Raw genomic sequence first — 17,098 nt, 5'->3', positions numbered from 1 at the left:
TCCCTCTCTCTCTCTCTCTCAAAAAAAAAAAAAAAAAAATCAATAAATAACATATTTTTAAAAAAAAGGATTCATTTTCCTTCACAAGGGCCTTTTGTGCTCCCCGGAGCCTGCCTTCTCGGGACTGGAGAAGGGGACAACTGTTTTGGTCTATTAGTGAGATGAGAGGTGACTCCGCCAGAGCCCTTTGACATCCTCGTCCCAACATTGCGCCTCCTGCAGCCACTGAACCCACCTGTGCCCCTCTTATCCGGGGCCCTCCCGCTCCCGCCCCTCGGTCCGTAGGGGGTAGGGTAGCGGGAGCCGGGGGCCAACCGGCTTCTTCCTTCCTTCCCTCCCGCCCTGGCTCCCGCCCGCCGCTCCGGGACCACAGCCACGTCTGAAAGCGCCTCATTGTGTGCGCTCCGCTCCAGGCGGGCAGCGCCGAGTCGCGCGCGGGCCGCCGGCGGCCTCACAGGTAGCGCGGGGCCCACACGGGTGGGGACCCCGGGTCAAGAGGAAACTGGTCCTTGTAAGCCCCAGGACTGTCACCAGCCCAACAACCCATTCTTTCCACGCCTCTCTTCCCCGGGGATTCCTGCCCTGTTTCCACGTTCCCTCCGCCTTGGGTCCCCAGGTGCCTCCAATATCTTGGTATCCGTAGAGCCCCATCCCAGGTATCACCAGCACGGTGCCCCTTAGTAGGCTTGGAACCCTACGGAACAAATCAGCCCCAGCGGGCTCCCAGTGAAGAGACAGCAGGCTGTGCGAGTGGACCTTGGAAGAGACGACAAGAAGTCTTTGCGAAGCCTCGGGAGCCGCGCCAGGTCAGCCAAGGACTCCAAGCTTTGGGGTACGTCGGTTCGTCCGCTCTCCGCGCGGACGCCCTCACTCTGGGCCGACCTGGGGCTGGGCCAGTTGGGGCGGGTGTGGGGGCGTTGATCTTGCAGCTGGGGTTGGGGTTAGGGGGGAGTAGCTGAAGGTGGTGGTTGTATCTGAACGTGCAAAGGCATTGCTGTCCCGGGCACTGGATTGAAAGTATCTTCCTGGGGCTTCAGCTGCACGCGAGATCACTGCTGGGAATCCCTTATCTCTTGAAACTTGAGTTTCAAAGGCTTATGGTTTTAATCTCTCGAAGGGCTTTTCCACGGAACTCTTGGTGAGTGAATTTGGAACCAGATCCAGCTGATCTGAGTCTGGCAGCCCCTGCCTGGGCAACAGTAAAGACCTCTCTTGGCCTCAGCATAGGAGCCTAAGAAATGTTAATCCTCCTTTCTCTTTCCTCTTGTACCCGAGGCATGAGGATGGGAAAACTGAGGCCTAACGAGCAGAAAGGATTTGGCTGCCTTGAAACCATGAGTGAGTGAGCCAAGTGCCGGAGCTAGTAAGAATAGCGTGCCGCTCATTGGGCGCGGGCCACGCTAAGGACTCAGTTGTTCCGTTTACTCCTCTCCAGCCAGTATGGTAGGTGCTGTGGTAGCCTCTTTACAAAGGAGTCACCTGAAGCACAGAGAGCTTAGGTGTGACTTTCTCAAAGTCATACGGCTTACTGGTTACAGAGGCAGAATTTGAGCCCAGTCTGTTATATTTTGCTTGTACATGTTCTGCCCTTACCTGGCTTGCCACATTCCGTTGCAAGGACGGTAGAGTCCCCTGAACCTGGTTAGGCTATGTTGTCTTTGCGTTTTCCTTATGAAATCCAAGGAGTCCATAGTTGTAACCAAAGGTTTGGAACGTTCCTGAACAAATAGGTATAAGTGTACTATTTGCCAGACATTGTTTTAAAAGCTTTTTAAATAGTTACTCATTTAATCATCAAATTAAGCCTCTGCTTTGGGTTGTATAGGGGTTGGCAATAGTAGGTTTACTGTTGTGAATACACAAAGCAGTTAATTCCTGTATTGCTATTTATTAATTACTGTATTATTCATTTGTATTACGTAAACCTACTTTTGCCTACTCCTGTGTTATTTCCCCCATTTTATGGGTTAGGGGAAACAATGCCCTTTTTTATGTCATTGTAAGAATGATTTACTTTTAAAAATAAATCAATCAAAATAAAGGTTACATAAATAAACCAGAGAACATTCTAGATGATCTTTGTAATAAAAAGGGCTTGGTCAACATCTGGGAACACAGGGAAAGGTGCCAAATGTGCACTCCCGACCTCCACTCCATACGAGTGTTACCAGAGAAAAGGTGCCAAATGTGCACTCCCGACCTCCACTCCATACGAGTATTACCAGAGAAAAGGTGGGAGCCAACTGTAGGGCCCCTAGCTCGCAGGTTCTATGATTTAGACCAAATTAGCTGCTATGCTAGGTGTACTTTGAAGATCCCCAAAGCTCAGAGCCAGGGAAAGAGGTTTATGTGTTATTTGCTCTGAAGTGCCCCCAGGGGGACTCAGAGCTGGGGCTTGAGGCTCCTTTCCCAACCTAATTCAATTTCATTTCCTAATAGATTCTTACAGACAAGTGTGTTTTCTTCAGCAGCATCTGGGCTGCGCAGCTGCAGCCTCCCTGACTCGGGCTGATGCCACCCAGTCCCTCATAGGGCCAGCAGAGAGATGGCAGATGAGGCTAGGGCTTGGGGCCTGGCAAACGTCCTGCCACAGCCCAGCCCAGCTCACAGGGTTGTGCATGGGCGTGTGAGTATTGACGCCTATCACTGCAGAGAAGGTCATTCAGCCCGTTCCCCTCTCCTCCGGTCACTAGGTACCCCAGAGGCTGGGAAACGGATCAGCAGGCTCCTCTCTCCCTGCATGAAGCAGGAGCAGGCAAACTCTACCCATGCCTCCCTTAACCAACTAAAAAGAACTGATTTTATGATTATTACAGTAATAAAAAGTTTATTGTAGATTATCTGGAAAATACAGCAAAACACTAATAAGGAAAAACATTACCTGTAATCTAGCCATAGAAAAATAACCACTAGCCTGACCAGGCGGTGGCGCAGTGGATGGAGCGTCGGACTGGGATGCGGGGAACCCAGGTTCGAGACCCCGAGGTCGCCAGCTTGGGCGTGGGCTCATCTGGTTTGAGTGAGGCTCACCAGCTTGGACCCAAGGTCGCTGTCTTGAGCAAGGGGTTATTTGGTCTGCTGTAGCCCCACAGTCAAGGCACGTATGAGAAAGCAATCAATGAACAACTAAGGTGTCACAATGAAAAACTGATGATTGGCCCTGGCCAGTTGGCTCAGCGGTAGAGCGTCAGCCTGGCGTGTGGAGGACCCGGGTTCGATTCCCGGCCAGGGCACATAGGAGAAGCGCCCATTTGCTTCTCCACCCCTCTCCTCCTTCCTCTCTGTCTCTCTCTTCCCCTCCCGCAGCCAAGGCTCCATTGGAACAAAGATGGCCCGGGCGCTGGGGATGGCTCCTTGGCCTCTGCCCCAGGCGCTAGAGTGGCTCTGGTCGCGGCAGAGCGACGCCCCAGAGGGGCAGAGCATCGCCCCCTGGTGGGCAGAGCTTCGCCCCTGGTGGGCGTGCCGGGTGGATCCCGGTCGGGTGCATGCGGGAATCTGTCTGACCTGTCTCTCCCCGTTTCCAGCTTCAGAAAAATACAAAAAAAACAAAAACAAAAAAAAGCCTGATGATTGATGCTTCTCATCTCTATTCCTGTCTGTCTGTCCTTGTCTATCCCTCTCTCTGACTCTCTCTCTGTCTCTGTAAAAAATAAAAAATAAATAAATTAAATTTAAAAAAGAAAAATAACCACTAATATTCAGCACACATCCTTCCAGATTTCCTTCTGTACATATTTTTGTATTATTTATGACAGCTTTATTGAGCTATAATTCACATACCTTAAAGTTCACCCTTTTAAAGTATATGATTCACTGGTTTATTTTTGTTATTGTTATTGGTTGATTGATTTTAGAGAGACAGAAGAAGAAGGAGAGAAAGAGAGAAGCGTTCATTTGTTGTTCCACTTAGTTGTGCATTCATTGGTTGCTTTTCATAAGTGCCCTGACTGCGAAATGAACCCACAACCTTGGCATTTCCAGACAGCACTCTAACCAACTGAGCTAACTGGCCAGAGTCCTATAATTCACTGGTTCATAGTATATTCATTGTTGTGCATTAATCATCTCAAGGCTCATTTATGCTGTAGCATGTATCAATACTTCATTCCTTTTTTATTGCCAGGTAATTAATATTCAATTGTATGGATAAATCACATTTAGTTTATCCAGTCATCAGTTGATGAACATCTGAGATGTTTCCACTTTTTGGCCATTATGAATAATGCTGCTGTGACAGTTTGTAAACAAGTTTTTGTGTGGGCATATGTTTTCAGTTCTCTGGGACATATATTTTGGAGTGGAGTTACATCACTTGGTGATGGTTTCAACTTTTGAGGAACTGCCTATTTTCCACAGCAGCTGCACCTTTCCCATTTCCATCAGCAGTGGATGAGGGTTCCAATCTCTCCTCATTCTCACTAACACTTGTTACTAGCTGTCCTTTTCATTATAGCCATCCGAGTGGATGGAGAGTGGGCTCTCGTTGTAGTTTTCATTAGCATTCTCTAAACTAAAAACGCCAAGCATCTTTTCATGTGCTTATAGGTTATTTATACATCTTCTTTAGAGAGATTTCTACTCAAATCTTTTGCCCATTCCTATTTCAGGTTGTCTCTTTTTTTAAAAATTGATTTTATGCCCTGGCCGGTTGGCTCAGCGGTAGAGCGTCGGCCTAGCGTGCGGAGGACCCGGGTTCGATTCCCGGCCAGGGCACACAGGAGAAGCGCCCATTTGCTTCTCCACCCCTCCGCCGCGCCTTCCTCTCTGTCTCTCTCTTCCCCTCCCACAGCTGAGGCTCCATTGGAGCAAAGATGGCCTGGGCGCTGGGGATGGCTCTGTGGCCTCTGCCTCAGGCGCTAGAGTGGCTCTGGTCGCAACATGGCGACGCCTCGGAGGGGCAGAGCATCGCCCCCTGGTGGGCAGAGCGTCGCCCCATGGTGGGCGTGCCGGGTGGATCCCAATCGGGCACATGCGGGAGTCTGTCTGACTGTCTCTCCCTGTTTCCAGCTTCAGAAAAATGCAAAAGAAAAAAAAATTAATTGATTTTATAGAGGCAGGAGAGAGAGAAGAATCATTGATTTCTTGTTCCACTTATTTATGCACTCATTGGTTGATTCCTGTATGTGCCCTGACCAGGGATTGAAACTACAACTTTGGCATATCAGGACAATGCTCTAATCAACTGAACTTCGGCCAGGGCCTTTTACTGTTGAGTTGTAACAGCTTTTTATATATTCTGGGTATAATTCCTTTGCTATATATATGATTTGCAAATATTTTCTGTGGGTGTTCTCTTATTTTCTTGATGGTGTCCTTTGATATTCATGTATTTTTAACACAACCGGTATCATTCACAATTAACATGCTTGGTATGTGTATCTATGTGTATGTTTTGTGACTTGTGTTTTTCCACTTGATACGCTAATAGTTCAAAGTTCTAAACTTAGACTAGTAAGGTTCAAATTCTGACTTAGCTTCTGGGTGGGTCCTTTAGGCCAGTTCCTTAATCTTTCTAAGCCTCAGTTTCTGCATCTGTTAAATAGGGATGAACATCTGGTCGTCTTCATAGGGTTGCTGTGAAGAGTAAATCTGAAGATAGGTGGGAAAGGCTTGGCATATAGGAAGCCCTCAGGAGATGGTCCTTGTTCCCACCCCACCACAAACACTCATCTTCCTCCTTCTCTATCTTTTCCTCCCTCTCTGCTCTATTTTCTTTTTCTCTTATTTTCCTTTTCTCTTTCCCTCCTCTTCCTTTTCTCTTCTTTCTTTCCCTACTTTTCAGCTTTCTCCCTTTTTGGTGTCCTGGGCTCCATTAGAGCTGTTTTGCACCCCCCGGGGTGGCCCTTGATACCTAGAGTTCACTGATCCCACATCCAGAATCCATTTTGTCTGGTCTTTGGGATTCCTGAACACGAATGGCCTCCAGCTGATGCCAAACAGAGAAATCTGAGCCAGGGATTTGTACCTACTATTACATTTCACAGCCTTAGATTCTTTGCCAGGGCTGGGAGAGGCTGGTGACAGGAGAGACTGCTGCGTTAAAGGGCAGGCAGAGCTGGGCTGCGAGTCCGTGCTGCCCAGAGAGCTAGATTCCTGGGCTCCGGCTCGGCCCCTTCCATGGCAAACCATCCTTGCCCTGTACTCATCTGCCAATCAGAACAATAACTCCTTCCTATATCTCTCAAGCCAAGAAATAGTCAGGGATATGTAGATGGTCTCGTAACTTTAAGATGCTTGACAGAAAGAAATGCGGGGTAAGTGGGGAATTACTTCCTTTGGATTTAGATCACAAAGTATCTGACTTCAATCAGCAAGTATTTATTATTTATTCATTCAGTCTTGGGGACTTTCCCTGATAGGACACTTACTATTTATTCAGTCAGAATTTTTTTTTTTTTTTTTTTTTTTTTTTTTGTATTTTTCTGAAGCTGGAAACGGGGAGAGACAGTCAGACAGACTCCCGCATGCACCCGACTGGGATCCACCCGGCACGCCCACCAGGGGCGATGCTCTGCCCACCAGGGGGCAATGCTCTGGCCCTCCGGGGCGTCGCTCTGCCGTGACCAGAGCCACTCTAGCGCCTGGGGCAGAGGCCAAGGAGCCATCCCCAGCACCCAGGCCATCTCTGCTCCAATGGAGCCTTGGCTGCGGGAGGGGAAGAGAGAGACAGAGGAAGGAGGGGGGGTGGAGAAGCAAATGGGCGCTTCTCCTATGTGCCCTGACCGGGAATCAAACCCGGGTCCCCCGCACGCCAGGCCAACGCTCTACCGCTGAGCCAACCGGCCAGGGCCAGAATTTTTATCTTTTTACTTAAATATACATACAGAAACGATTACAGGTCATATAAATAGAGCTTGATAAACTTTTCACAAGTGAAGCACACATATGCAATTAATATCCTCATCATCAAGAAACAGGGCATGCCCAGCTGCCCAGAAGCTCTGCCCCTGCTCTTTTACAGTGCTGCCCATCATGCCACCTGCCCCCACCAAGGGGATCCACTATCGAATCAGAACTGTTGGTGGTGACAGAAACTCAACTCAGACTGGCTTAAGCAGAAATGGAGTATCTTCCCCAGCCAGGAAGTCCACAGTGAGTCCTGCACAGCTGGATCCGGATGCAGTCAGCTTGCATGAACTCTCATCCTTCCTCTCTCTGCTCGGTTTCCTTCTATGTTGGCTTTATACTCAGGCCAGAGCTACAAAAACCCTCACATTGGACTTGGGGCAGATACCTATTCCTTAAGCCAATCACTGTGGTGGATGGATAGAGTGTGGAATATACAGATACGCCAAGCTTGAGTCACACAACGCCCTAAGAACCAGGGGGTGGTGGGTCAGCCCATCCAAACCACACGCACTCTGTATGGGTGAAGGGTGGTTCCTCCAGGAGAAATCTAGAGGTTATTATATTATCAGAAGAAATCAGAAGAAAGGGGAACGGGTACTGAGTGGACACAAACAGCCCTGTCCAGTGCACCCATGTAGGGTCGGCCCCCACACTGGATGCCTGAGAACGGATGCTCACAACCTCAGCTCTCCGGTTACTCACAGACAAGAAGGGGAGGCAGTGTCACACATGTCATGCAAGGCACTGTGGTGCAGGCCTTGAGGGAGGCACGGGTGAGGTGTCTGCAGAGGAAGCTGAGATGACTCCAGGTGGGAGTCAGGGCTCGGTCCTTACAACGGTGTTGGGGGAGCATGGAGCTGGCCTGAGGCGCAGTAGTGATTCCAGATCGTAAAGCATAGGATGCTGTTTGGGAATTATGAGAAGTGAGTCTGGAAAGTAGAAGGTGGCTGAGTAGGAGAATGACATGATCAAACGTGTGGTGTGGGCAGCTCTGCTGGCTCTGTGCAGTATGGGTGGAAGGGAGGCCAGGTGGGGGATTCTTCTAGAACCAAGGATGGCAGTGTGCATGCCAGGATCGTCATGACGCTCCCGTGGCACTGGATGCCTAGGCCACTCACTCAGTCCACCACCTGCTCTCTTGACCATCTCATGGTTGTGTCTGTGTCTTTAATGTTCCCAACTAGATTGTCAGCTCTACCGTGATAGGGACCCTGGACATGGAACCTCCTGGATTGCCCCTTCCTTCCTTCCTTCCTTCCTCCCTCCCTCCCTCCCTCCCTCCCTCCCTCCCTCCCTCCCTCCCTCCCTCCCTTCCTTCCTCTCTCTCTCTCTCTCTCTCTCTCTCTTTCTTTCTTTCTTTCTTGACTTTTGAGAGGGGGAGGGGGGGAGAGAGAGAGAGAGAGAGAAGGGGAGAGAAGCAGGAAGCATCAACCCCCATATGTGCCTTGACCAGGCAAGCCCAGGGCTTCGAACCGGAACCGGTGACCTCAGCATTCCAGGTCAATGATTTATCCATTGCACAACTACAGGTCAGGTACCTTCTGCTTTCTTATTTTTTTTCTATTTCCCATCTTTTATTCATCATTTGTCAATTTTGTTCTACTTTCTCTATTTCCTTAATTTTATCTTTCAACCTTTCCATTACAATCATAATCTGTAAAGGCAACTTAACTCTGATAAAAAACAACAACAAAAACACAGGGTTATACCTGACCTGTAGTTGCGCAGTGGATAACCCATCAACCTGGAATGCTGAGGTCTCCGGTTCGAAGCCCTGGGCTTGCCTGGTCAAGGCACATACAGGAAGCAACTACTACAAGTTGATGCTTCCTGCTGCCTCCACCCCCTTTCTTTCTCTCTCTCTCTCTTCTTTATAAAATCAATAAGTAAAATCTTAAAAAAAAAAAAAAAAAAAAAAAAGGAAAGGAAACACACGCACAGGGTTATTCAAGAAAGGACATGTACTCTTACTGCTTCCATACTTGAGCTGTGAATTGTTTTATAAAGTCACATAAATTTTGAATATTGACATAACAAAAACTTATCTTAGAAGGCTAGAGGGGAAAGGAAAGTGTGTGTTCGTATATAGTGAAGATAAACCCTTATCTTTCATTATAATAAGTGAGCTGAAATGCCATAAATTTAAACAGTCGTAATAGATGCTTTTTTTTTTTTTAAGAAGAAAGAAAGAATCAGCAGAAGAAACAAGTAACAAACATTAAAGCCTCTTGTTAAGTGGGATTTTGGAGCAATAAAATATAACTATTTAACTTTTTAAACTATGTACCTTTAAAGGCATTTTAGTACAGTTATTTTTAAGTTGGTAATATGTTCATATGGGTCCATTCAGAAGGTACAAAAGAGGATTCATTGATTTATTGCAAAGCGTCTTTCCCAGCTGTCTCAGTCCCCATTCAGGGGGAACGGGAATAGTCACTCTCTTGTATAAACTTCCGGGGATACCTTAGGCTCATTCAAGCTATGTGGATTATTTTGACAAAAATAAATTTTCAGAAGACTTTCTGATGAAACAGTTTCAGTAACTTGAGAAAGTGGAAGGTGGTCCTGGATGTTTGGGTAGAAGAGGGAACTTTCTATTCTTTCTATGGTCCCTTGTACTTTACTCCCACCCTCCTCCCCTGAAATAGATGATTATTTTCATCATCATTATCAACACCACTGAAGACTTGGTGGAAGTTGGAGGTGGGGTTGCCTCTGAGAGGGCCTGGGGTGATGGAGAGGACAGAGAATGTCCCTTTTTTTTTTTGGACTAAGTGCCTCCTGTGCTCCCATGTGGGTCTATGTCTGACAGAGGATGGGACTCCTTTCCTAGTTTTTCACAAATAAAATATGAGCCCATGATGCCCTCATCTGTACATTTATTATTTTGTGCTACTTCTATGTGTTACATTTTTCAAAAATTTAACATATAATGAATATATACCTCTTGACAAGACTATAAAAAGGAACAAATTCAGGCCCTGGCAATTGGCTCAGTGGTAGAGTGTCAGGCCAGCATGTGGATGTCCCAGGTTTGATTCCCGGCCAGGGCACACAGGAAAAGCACCCACCTGCTTCTCCACCCTTCCTCCTCTTTTTTCTCTCTGTCTCTCTCTTTCCCTCCTGCAGCCAAGGCTCCATTGGAGCAAAGTTGACCCGGGTACTGAGGATGGCTCCATGGCCTCTGCCTCAGGCGCTAGAATGACTCTGATTGCAATGGAGCAATGCCCCAACTGAGCAGAGCATCGACCCCTAGTGGACTTGCTGGGTGGGTCCCGGTCGGGCGCATGAGGGAGTGTGTCTCTCTGCCTCTCCTCCGCTTCTCACTTCAGAAAAATACAAAACAAACAAACAAACAAACAAAAACACAACATCATAAGGGAGGGGGATAGGACTTCCAGGATGGGGAACCTTCAGTGAGCAAGGGCTTAGGAATGAGATCCATACCAGAACTCTCTACTGGGCATCTGGCACTTGGATTTAAACCTCTGCCTGTGCCTTACTAGCTGAGTATTCATGTCTCTGAGTCCATTGCCTCAATGAAAACAGATAGGGATAATCTCTACTTCCTAGGGACTTGGGAAGGATAAAATTCAATCATGAAGATAAAGTACATGTCACGGGGCTGCCTGACATGTTCTTCCTAACTTTGAACTCGGGGGCAATTGGTAGGCGTGTTGAACTTAAGGCTCCTTATGGGGACCTGGACTTCTCTGGACACCCTGTGTGACATAGGATGTTTCAACTCCCCTGTGTGACATAGGATGTTTCAACTCCCCTTCCTAGCTCTTGAGTTCCAATAACAGGATCAGATAGCGGTTCCTGTGTTGTGTTAGTCACTTAAGAAGAGACCTCTGACTTCCCTGGAGTGCAGGTAACAAGCTCCTTGGCCTGTGGTCAAGATCCTTGTCTCCAGGGGAGGCTTCGGCTGCCCAGGGCAGCTGTGTTGGAGCCACAGCATCAGGTTCCTGCACTCTGCAGGGACCTCCCAGGGATTGGAGAGGCTGGTGGTCTATGATCAAAGAGCACCAGGAACTTAGCAATGGGAGTCCTGGGTTGGAATCCCAGCTTCCTGCTGTCTCTCCAAACCTTGGGTTCCTTGCCTAAATAACTGAGATCATAATGCAACTCAGGGGTCACTGAGTTAAATCATAGAGTGGATATACAGCATCTCACACGTGAGATGATTTATGTCAGCATACATGAGTTATGAGTTCCTTTCCTGTTGCACCCCCTGTTCCCAGGGGGAGCACACCCTCATAGAGAGGAGATAACAAGTGCAGAGCGGATGGGTGGCTACTCGCCTTGTCTTCCAGGTTTTCCAAGAGTGGGCATGGGATTCAGGAGGCAGTTTCTGGAGTCGGCAGATGGCAGCTTTGGGCATCCTCCACCCACTCCTGCAGCCTCCTGATAAGGGATCTGCTTGCAGTTTAGACCCTGGCTTCTCGCAGTGGTGACACAGACAGGGAGGCTGTTATTAGGGAACAAGTGCTGTGCTGTGAAGGCAAGGAGGAAACTTCGAGGCCCCTTCCTTCCAAAGCACCTCATACCTGAGATCATTGCAGGAACAACAGGTGCAAAGAGGAGAAAACTCAGAGACCTTGGGGTGTGGGAGGCTCGGTGTTCCTTTCTGCAGCACAAGCATGACATTTTAAAGATTCACCAAAGGACTCAGGGGCTAGAAGTGGGCCTGGGCAGTGCTGGGATTCCCAGCATAGGTGACCTCAGGGTGTCTCACCCGGGTGATCCGCCATGGTTCCTCCCCTCCAGACACAGCTCAACACCACCACAATAACATGGGGAAGAAGTATGGCACCTTACCAGGCCCTTTCCTTACCTGTGTTTGGATCAGCATTCCTCGCAGCTGTAAGAGGTTAAACATTATCCCCAAATACAAAAGAAATTGAGCCTTGGAAAAGTGAAGTCATTAGCCCCAGGTCTCATAGCTCCTAAGTGGCATGGGAGGAACTCGAAGCCAGTCCCCTCCTGCACTGAACAGGACAGTCAATTCACTCATTTGGAAAAATGTATCCAGCACCTGGTCCCTGCCCAGCTTCAGCTTCAGCCAGGGTCGGGGCAGCCTCCCCATGTGCAGGGCTAGCGCCCCCCCCTCCCCGTGGGGCTCTGAGCCTCCCTCCTGCCTTCTCAGGACCTGGGGCCCCTCCAGGCGCCACCCATGGACTTGTGATTGAGGTGGGCAGTTATCCCAGCAGCCCTGGACAGTGGTGAGTCACCGCAGCAGAGAAGGGCAAGCAGCCACCAGGGGCCTGACTGCCCGCACTTCCCAGCTTCTCTAGCTCCATCCTACCTCTCCCTGAACTGGCTTCTTCTGCAAACTCTGGGCTCCAGAAGGGTACCCTCCCTCTGGAGTCCCTGCACCCTGTAGCACTTCACTCCCCGTGGTAATGGCAACAGTTGGTGTTCTTTTATTTATTTGTTCCCTTAAAAAAAATTTTTTTAATTTTTAATTTATTGATTTTAGCCAGAGGGGAAGGGAGAGAGAGAGAGGAACATCAATCTGTTCCTGTATGTGCCCCGACCAGGGATCAAACCGGCAACCTCTGCTTCAGGACGAAGCTTTAACCAACCCAGCTATCTGGCCAGGGCTATTTGTTTACTTTTTAAATTTTGTTTATTGACTTTACAGAGAGGGGAGAGAAGGTGAGGAATGAGAAGTATCAACTCATTGTTGCTTCATTTTAGTTGTTCATTGATTGCTGTATGAGCCTTGACCAGGCAAGCCCAGGGGTTTGAACCGGTGACCTCAGCATTCCAGGCTGGTGTTCTATCCATTGTGTCACCACAGGTCAAGCTGTTTGTTTACTTTTAATAACAAAAGTTGTATCTGCTTGTTAAAAAAATTTATTTATTGGCCCTGGCCGGTTGGCTCAGCGGTAGAGCGTCGGCCTGGCGTGCGGGGGACCCGGGTTCGATCCCCGGCCAGGGCACATAGGAGAAGCACCCATTTGCTTCTCCAACCCCCCCCCCCCTTCCTCTCTGTCTCTTTCTTCCCCTCCCGCAGCCAAGGCTCCATTGGAACAAAGATGGCCCGGGCACTGGGGATGGCTCCTTGGCCTCTGCCCCAGGCGCTAGAGTGGCTCTGGTCGCAAAAGAGCGACGCCCCGGAGGGGCAGAGCATCACCCCCTGGTGGGCAGAGCGTTGCCCCTGGTGGGTGTGCCGGGTGGATCCCGGTCGGGCGCATGCGGGAGTCTGTCTGACTGTCTCTCCCCGTTTCCAGCTTCAGAAAAATACAGGAAAAAAAAATTATTTATTTATTTATTTATAGAGAGAGGAATAGATAGGGACAGAGAGACAGGAACAGAGAGAAATGAGAAGCATCAATCATCAGTTTTTCGTTGCGACACCATAGCTGTTCATTGATTGCTTTCTCATATGTGCCTTGATCGTGGGGCTACGGCAGACCGAGTAACCCCTTGCTTGAGCCAGTGACCTTGTGTCCAAGCTGGTGAGCTTTTTTGCTCAAGCCAGATGAGCCCACACTCAAGCGGGTGACCTCGGGGTCTCGAACCTGGGTCCTTCTGCATCCCAGTCCAATGCTCTATCCACTGCGCCACTGCCTGGTCAGGCATTTATTTATTTATTTATTTATTTAAAAAAATTGAAACAATGCAGAAGCTCACCCCTTTTTACAGATGGGTAAGCTGAGTCACAGAGAGATTATTTGATCTAAGTTCACAGGCTAGCAAATATCTGAGTCAGGCTTCAACCTGAAGGAGCCAAATCCCCCGTCAAGCTGTTTAGTTAACAACCTAAATGTGTCTCCCTAAAAGAATTCTTAACCAAAAGGCAAGGGTTTTATTTTTGAAATATTTCCTTCACCAGATAGGGAGAGAGGAAATGAGGAAGAGGAAGAGAGCAGAAGAGGTTTCTCACATTATTTTGCCACTGGCCTTTTGCTCTGCATAGACTAGAATGGCTTAGGTCTTAATGTCACATTCTTAGGGCTGCTCCCGGCAATCGCTGTGCAGGACTCGGGGTGTTGGATGAGTGGGACACGGTCCCTAACGGCTAAACTCCCCTCCCGCAGGCTCCCTGCCTGCAGCATGTGGCTGCCACGCATCTCCAGCACCGCGGTGACCGCGCTCCTGCTGGCGCAGACTGGCCTCCTGCTCTTCCTGGTCTCCCGGCCCAGGCTGACATCCCCAGCGGGTGGCGAGGAACGGGTGCACGTGTTGGTGCTGTCCTCGTGGCGCTCAGGCTCGTCCTTCGTGGGCCAGCTCTTCAGCCAGCACCCGGATGTCTTCTACCTGATGGAGCCTGCATGGCACGTGTGGGCCGCCTTGTCGCAGGGCAGTGCACCGGCGCTACACATGGCGGTGCGTGACCTTGTGCGCTCGGTCTTCCTGTGTGACATGGACGTGTTTGACGCCTACCTGCCATGGCGTCGCAACCTCTCGGACCTCTTCCAATGGGCGGTGAGCCGTGCACTGTGCTCGCCACCAGCCTGCAGTGCCTTTCAGCGCGGAGCCATCAGCAGCGAGGCCGTATGCAAGCCGCTGTGTGCACGGAGGCCCTTCAGCCTGGCCCAGGAAGCCTGCCGCTCCTACAGCCACGTGGTGCTCAAGGAGGTGCGCTTCTTCAACCTGCAGGTGCTCTACCCACTGCTCACCGACCCAGCGCTCAACCTGCACATAGTGCACCTGGTGCGCGACCCGCGGGCCGTGCTGCGCTCACGTGAGCAGACGGCCAAGGCACTGGCACGTGACAATGGCATCGTGCTGGGCACCAACGGCACGTGGGTGGAGGCCGACCCGGGCCTGCGCGTGGTACGCGAGGTGTGCCGCAGCCACGTGCGCATTGCTGAGGCCGCCACCCGCAAACCACCTCCCTTTTTGCGTGACCGCTACCGCTTGGTGCGCTTCGAGGACCTGGCACGAGCACCGCTGCCCGAGATCCGTGCACTCTATGCCTTCGCCGGCCTGAGACTCACCCCGCAGCTGGAGGCCTGGATCCACAACATCACGCACGGGTCCGGGCCTGGTGCACGCAGGGAGGCCTTCAAGACCACTTCTCGTGACGCACTCAATGTCTCCCAGGCCTGGCGCCATGCGCTGCCCTTCACCAAGATCCGCCGCGTGCAGGAACTGTGTGCGGGCGCACTGCAGCTGCTGGGCTACCGGCCTGTGTTTTCCGAGGAGGAGCAGCGGGACCTCGCCCTGGACTTGGTGCTGCCGCGCGGTCCAAGCAGCTTCAGCTGGGCATCGTCCACTGATGCGCGCCCCGGGCCTTAGTGGGTGGGGGGGCGTTGTGGTGGTTGCCAGGGCCAGGAGGAAACTAGGCAGAGAGCGAGGGTACCCAGGGCACTGGCCACTACTGAGGGGCTGGGAGTTTGGTAGCCTTCCATTGTTTTAGGAAAGGACTGCGGCCCCAAACTCTTTGTTTCTTTATCGCCACTTCTTGACTTTCCTTCTAGTTCTTGTTGGGAGCTGGGTTCTCATCAGGCACATTCTTCATGGAAAGCAAAGCTTTCCCCACTTCCTCTGGGCACTGGGGATAGTCCAGACAACTTGGCTTCTACTTTTTCCTCTCCTTTACTCCTCTCCTCCCTTGGGGTGATGCATTATCCAGCAGCTGAGGGGGTGTCTCCTCCCAGTCTGGGAGTGGAGGGTCCCTGGGGTGAGCTGGCCCCTGAAATCTGTACATCTCCCCCCACACCTCCCTTTCATTGGCACCACACTCCATCAAAGCTGTTGACATTTATATCCATCTGAATTTTCCTAAGAAATCAGACGAGGCCTTGGCCAGTTGGCTTGATGGATAGAGTATCTTCCCAATGTGTAGATGTCCCAGGTTTGATTCCCAGTCAGGGCACACAGGAGAAGCGGCCATCTGCTTCTCCACCCCTACCCCTCCCATTTCTCCCTCTTTCTCTCTCTCTCTCTCTCCTCCTCTCCTGCTGCCATGGCTCAATTGGTTCGAGCGCATCGGCCTGGGTGCTGAGGATGGCTCCATGGAGCCCCCACCTCAGGCCCTAAAAATAGGTCAGTTGTGAGCATGGCCCCAGATGGGCAGAGCATCGGCCCTAGATGGTAGTTGCCAGGTGGATCACCATGGGGCATATGCAGGAGTCTGTCTATCTCCCCTCCTCTCACTTGGAAAAGAAGAAAAAGAAAAAAGAAATCATCAGACGAGATGCCTCTTACCTTGTGTCTCCCCTTAGCTTCTCTCTGCCCCATCTCCCAGGAGCCCACAAACCCCCCTCACCTGCCCAGGTAAGATGGACCTTTGATTTGTCCTGACAGGAAAGATCCTACTCTACAGAAATAAATATCATTAACCTGTGTAATAAAGAGTGGAGTTCATAGCCTGTAAATTTTTTTTTTTTTTTTGTATTCTTCTGAAGCTGGAAACGGGGAGGCAGTCAGACTCCCGCATGCGCCTGACCAGGATCCACCTGGCACGCCCACCAGGGGGCGATGCTCTGCCCATCCGGGGCGTCGCTCTGTCGCGACCAGAGCCACTCCAGCACCTGAGGCAGAGGCCATGGAGCCATCCCCAGCGCCCTGGCCATCTTTGCTCCAATGAAGCCTTGGCTGCAGGAGGGGAAGAGAGAGACAGAGAGGAAGGAGAGGGGGAGGGGTGGAGAAGCAGATGGGTGCTTCTCCTGTGTGCCCTGGCTGGGAATCGAACCCGGGACTTCGCACACCAGGCCGACGCTCTACCACTGAGCCAACCGGCCAGGGCCAGCCTGTAAATTTTGACAAGCAAAACACAAATGTGAAGGGAGTTGTCCAAGGCCACACAATAAGAAGGAGGATGAAGAGAGAAGGGAGATTTTGCTCTGAGGCTGCAGTGGGGAGGAGAAGGTGAGTCAGACTTGCAGAGACCTGACTGGGACAAAGATGGGTCAGGTTTTTTTCATCTTATTTGCCCTATAGGAAGAACAAGCAGCCATGGCTGGAGCCACAACTGCCGGATACAGGAAGTGGTGAGCTCTGGGCCCAGAGCGTGGAATCTAGGGAGCTGCCTGGATAAGCCTGGAAGGAGGCAGTGCGGAGGAAAGGCGGAGGGAGAGAAGTCTGGGAAGGTCTGGGCGGGAAGCCAGGCAGAGCGGGTGGTGGAGCAAGAGGTTGGTAGCAGGATCAGTGCTTGGAGGGCAGGTCACAGGGCAAATATAACTAGTTCAGGCTTGCTATGAGCTTAGAGGAAAAGAAGGCTCTGTCTTCCCTTGGTCCTTCCAGGCCAGGCCCTAGAGGAGAGCCGAGTAAGATTCCTAACTGCAAATCA

The 17,098-nt window shown here is 50.5% G+C and overlaps 1 protein-coding gene across 8 annotated transcripts; it reads left to right on the top strand.

Moving 5' to 3' along the window:
* Positions 1–93: 93 nt before the first annotated feature.
* On the top strand, positions 94–16,151 carry LOC136381179 (carbohydrate sulfotransferase 6). Of its 8 annotated transcripts, none has more exons than XM_066349580.1 (4): positions 94–168; positions 374–457; positions 682–832; positions 13,899–16,151. In XM_066349580.1, the coding sequence occupies exons 1-4, from the start codon at positions 162–164 to the stop codon at positions 15,100–15,102; spliced, it is 1,446 nt and encodes a 481-aa protein (XP_066205677.1). In that variant the 5' UTR covers positions 94–161; the 3' UTR covers positions 15,103–16,151. The 8 variants fall into 8 exon arrangements, with proteins under 8 accessions (XP_066205677.1, XP_066205681.1, XP_066205684.1 ...); XM_066349584.1 differs by lacking the exon at positions 94–168 and adding an exon at positions 11,999–12,074 and having other exon boundaries at positions 321–457; positions 685–832; XM_066349587.1 differs by lacking the exon at positions 94–168 and having other exon boundaries at positions 322–457; positions 685–832.
* Positions 16,152–17,098: the final 947 nt, after the last annotated feature.

Source organism: Saccopteryx leptura, chromosome 9, assembly GCF_036850995.1.
Source record: "Saccopteryx leptura isolate mSacLep1 chromosome 9, mSacLep1_pri_phased_curated, whole genome shotgun sequence".
NCBI lineage: Eukaryota > Metazoa > Chordata > Mammalia > Chiroptera > Emballonuridae > Saccopteryx > Saccopteryx leptura.
The sequence above is the reverse complement of the archived record's forward strand: the minus strand, read 5'-3'. Positions and strand labels throughout refer to the sequence as shown.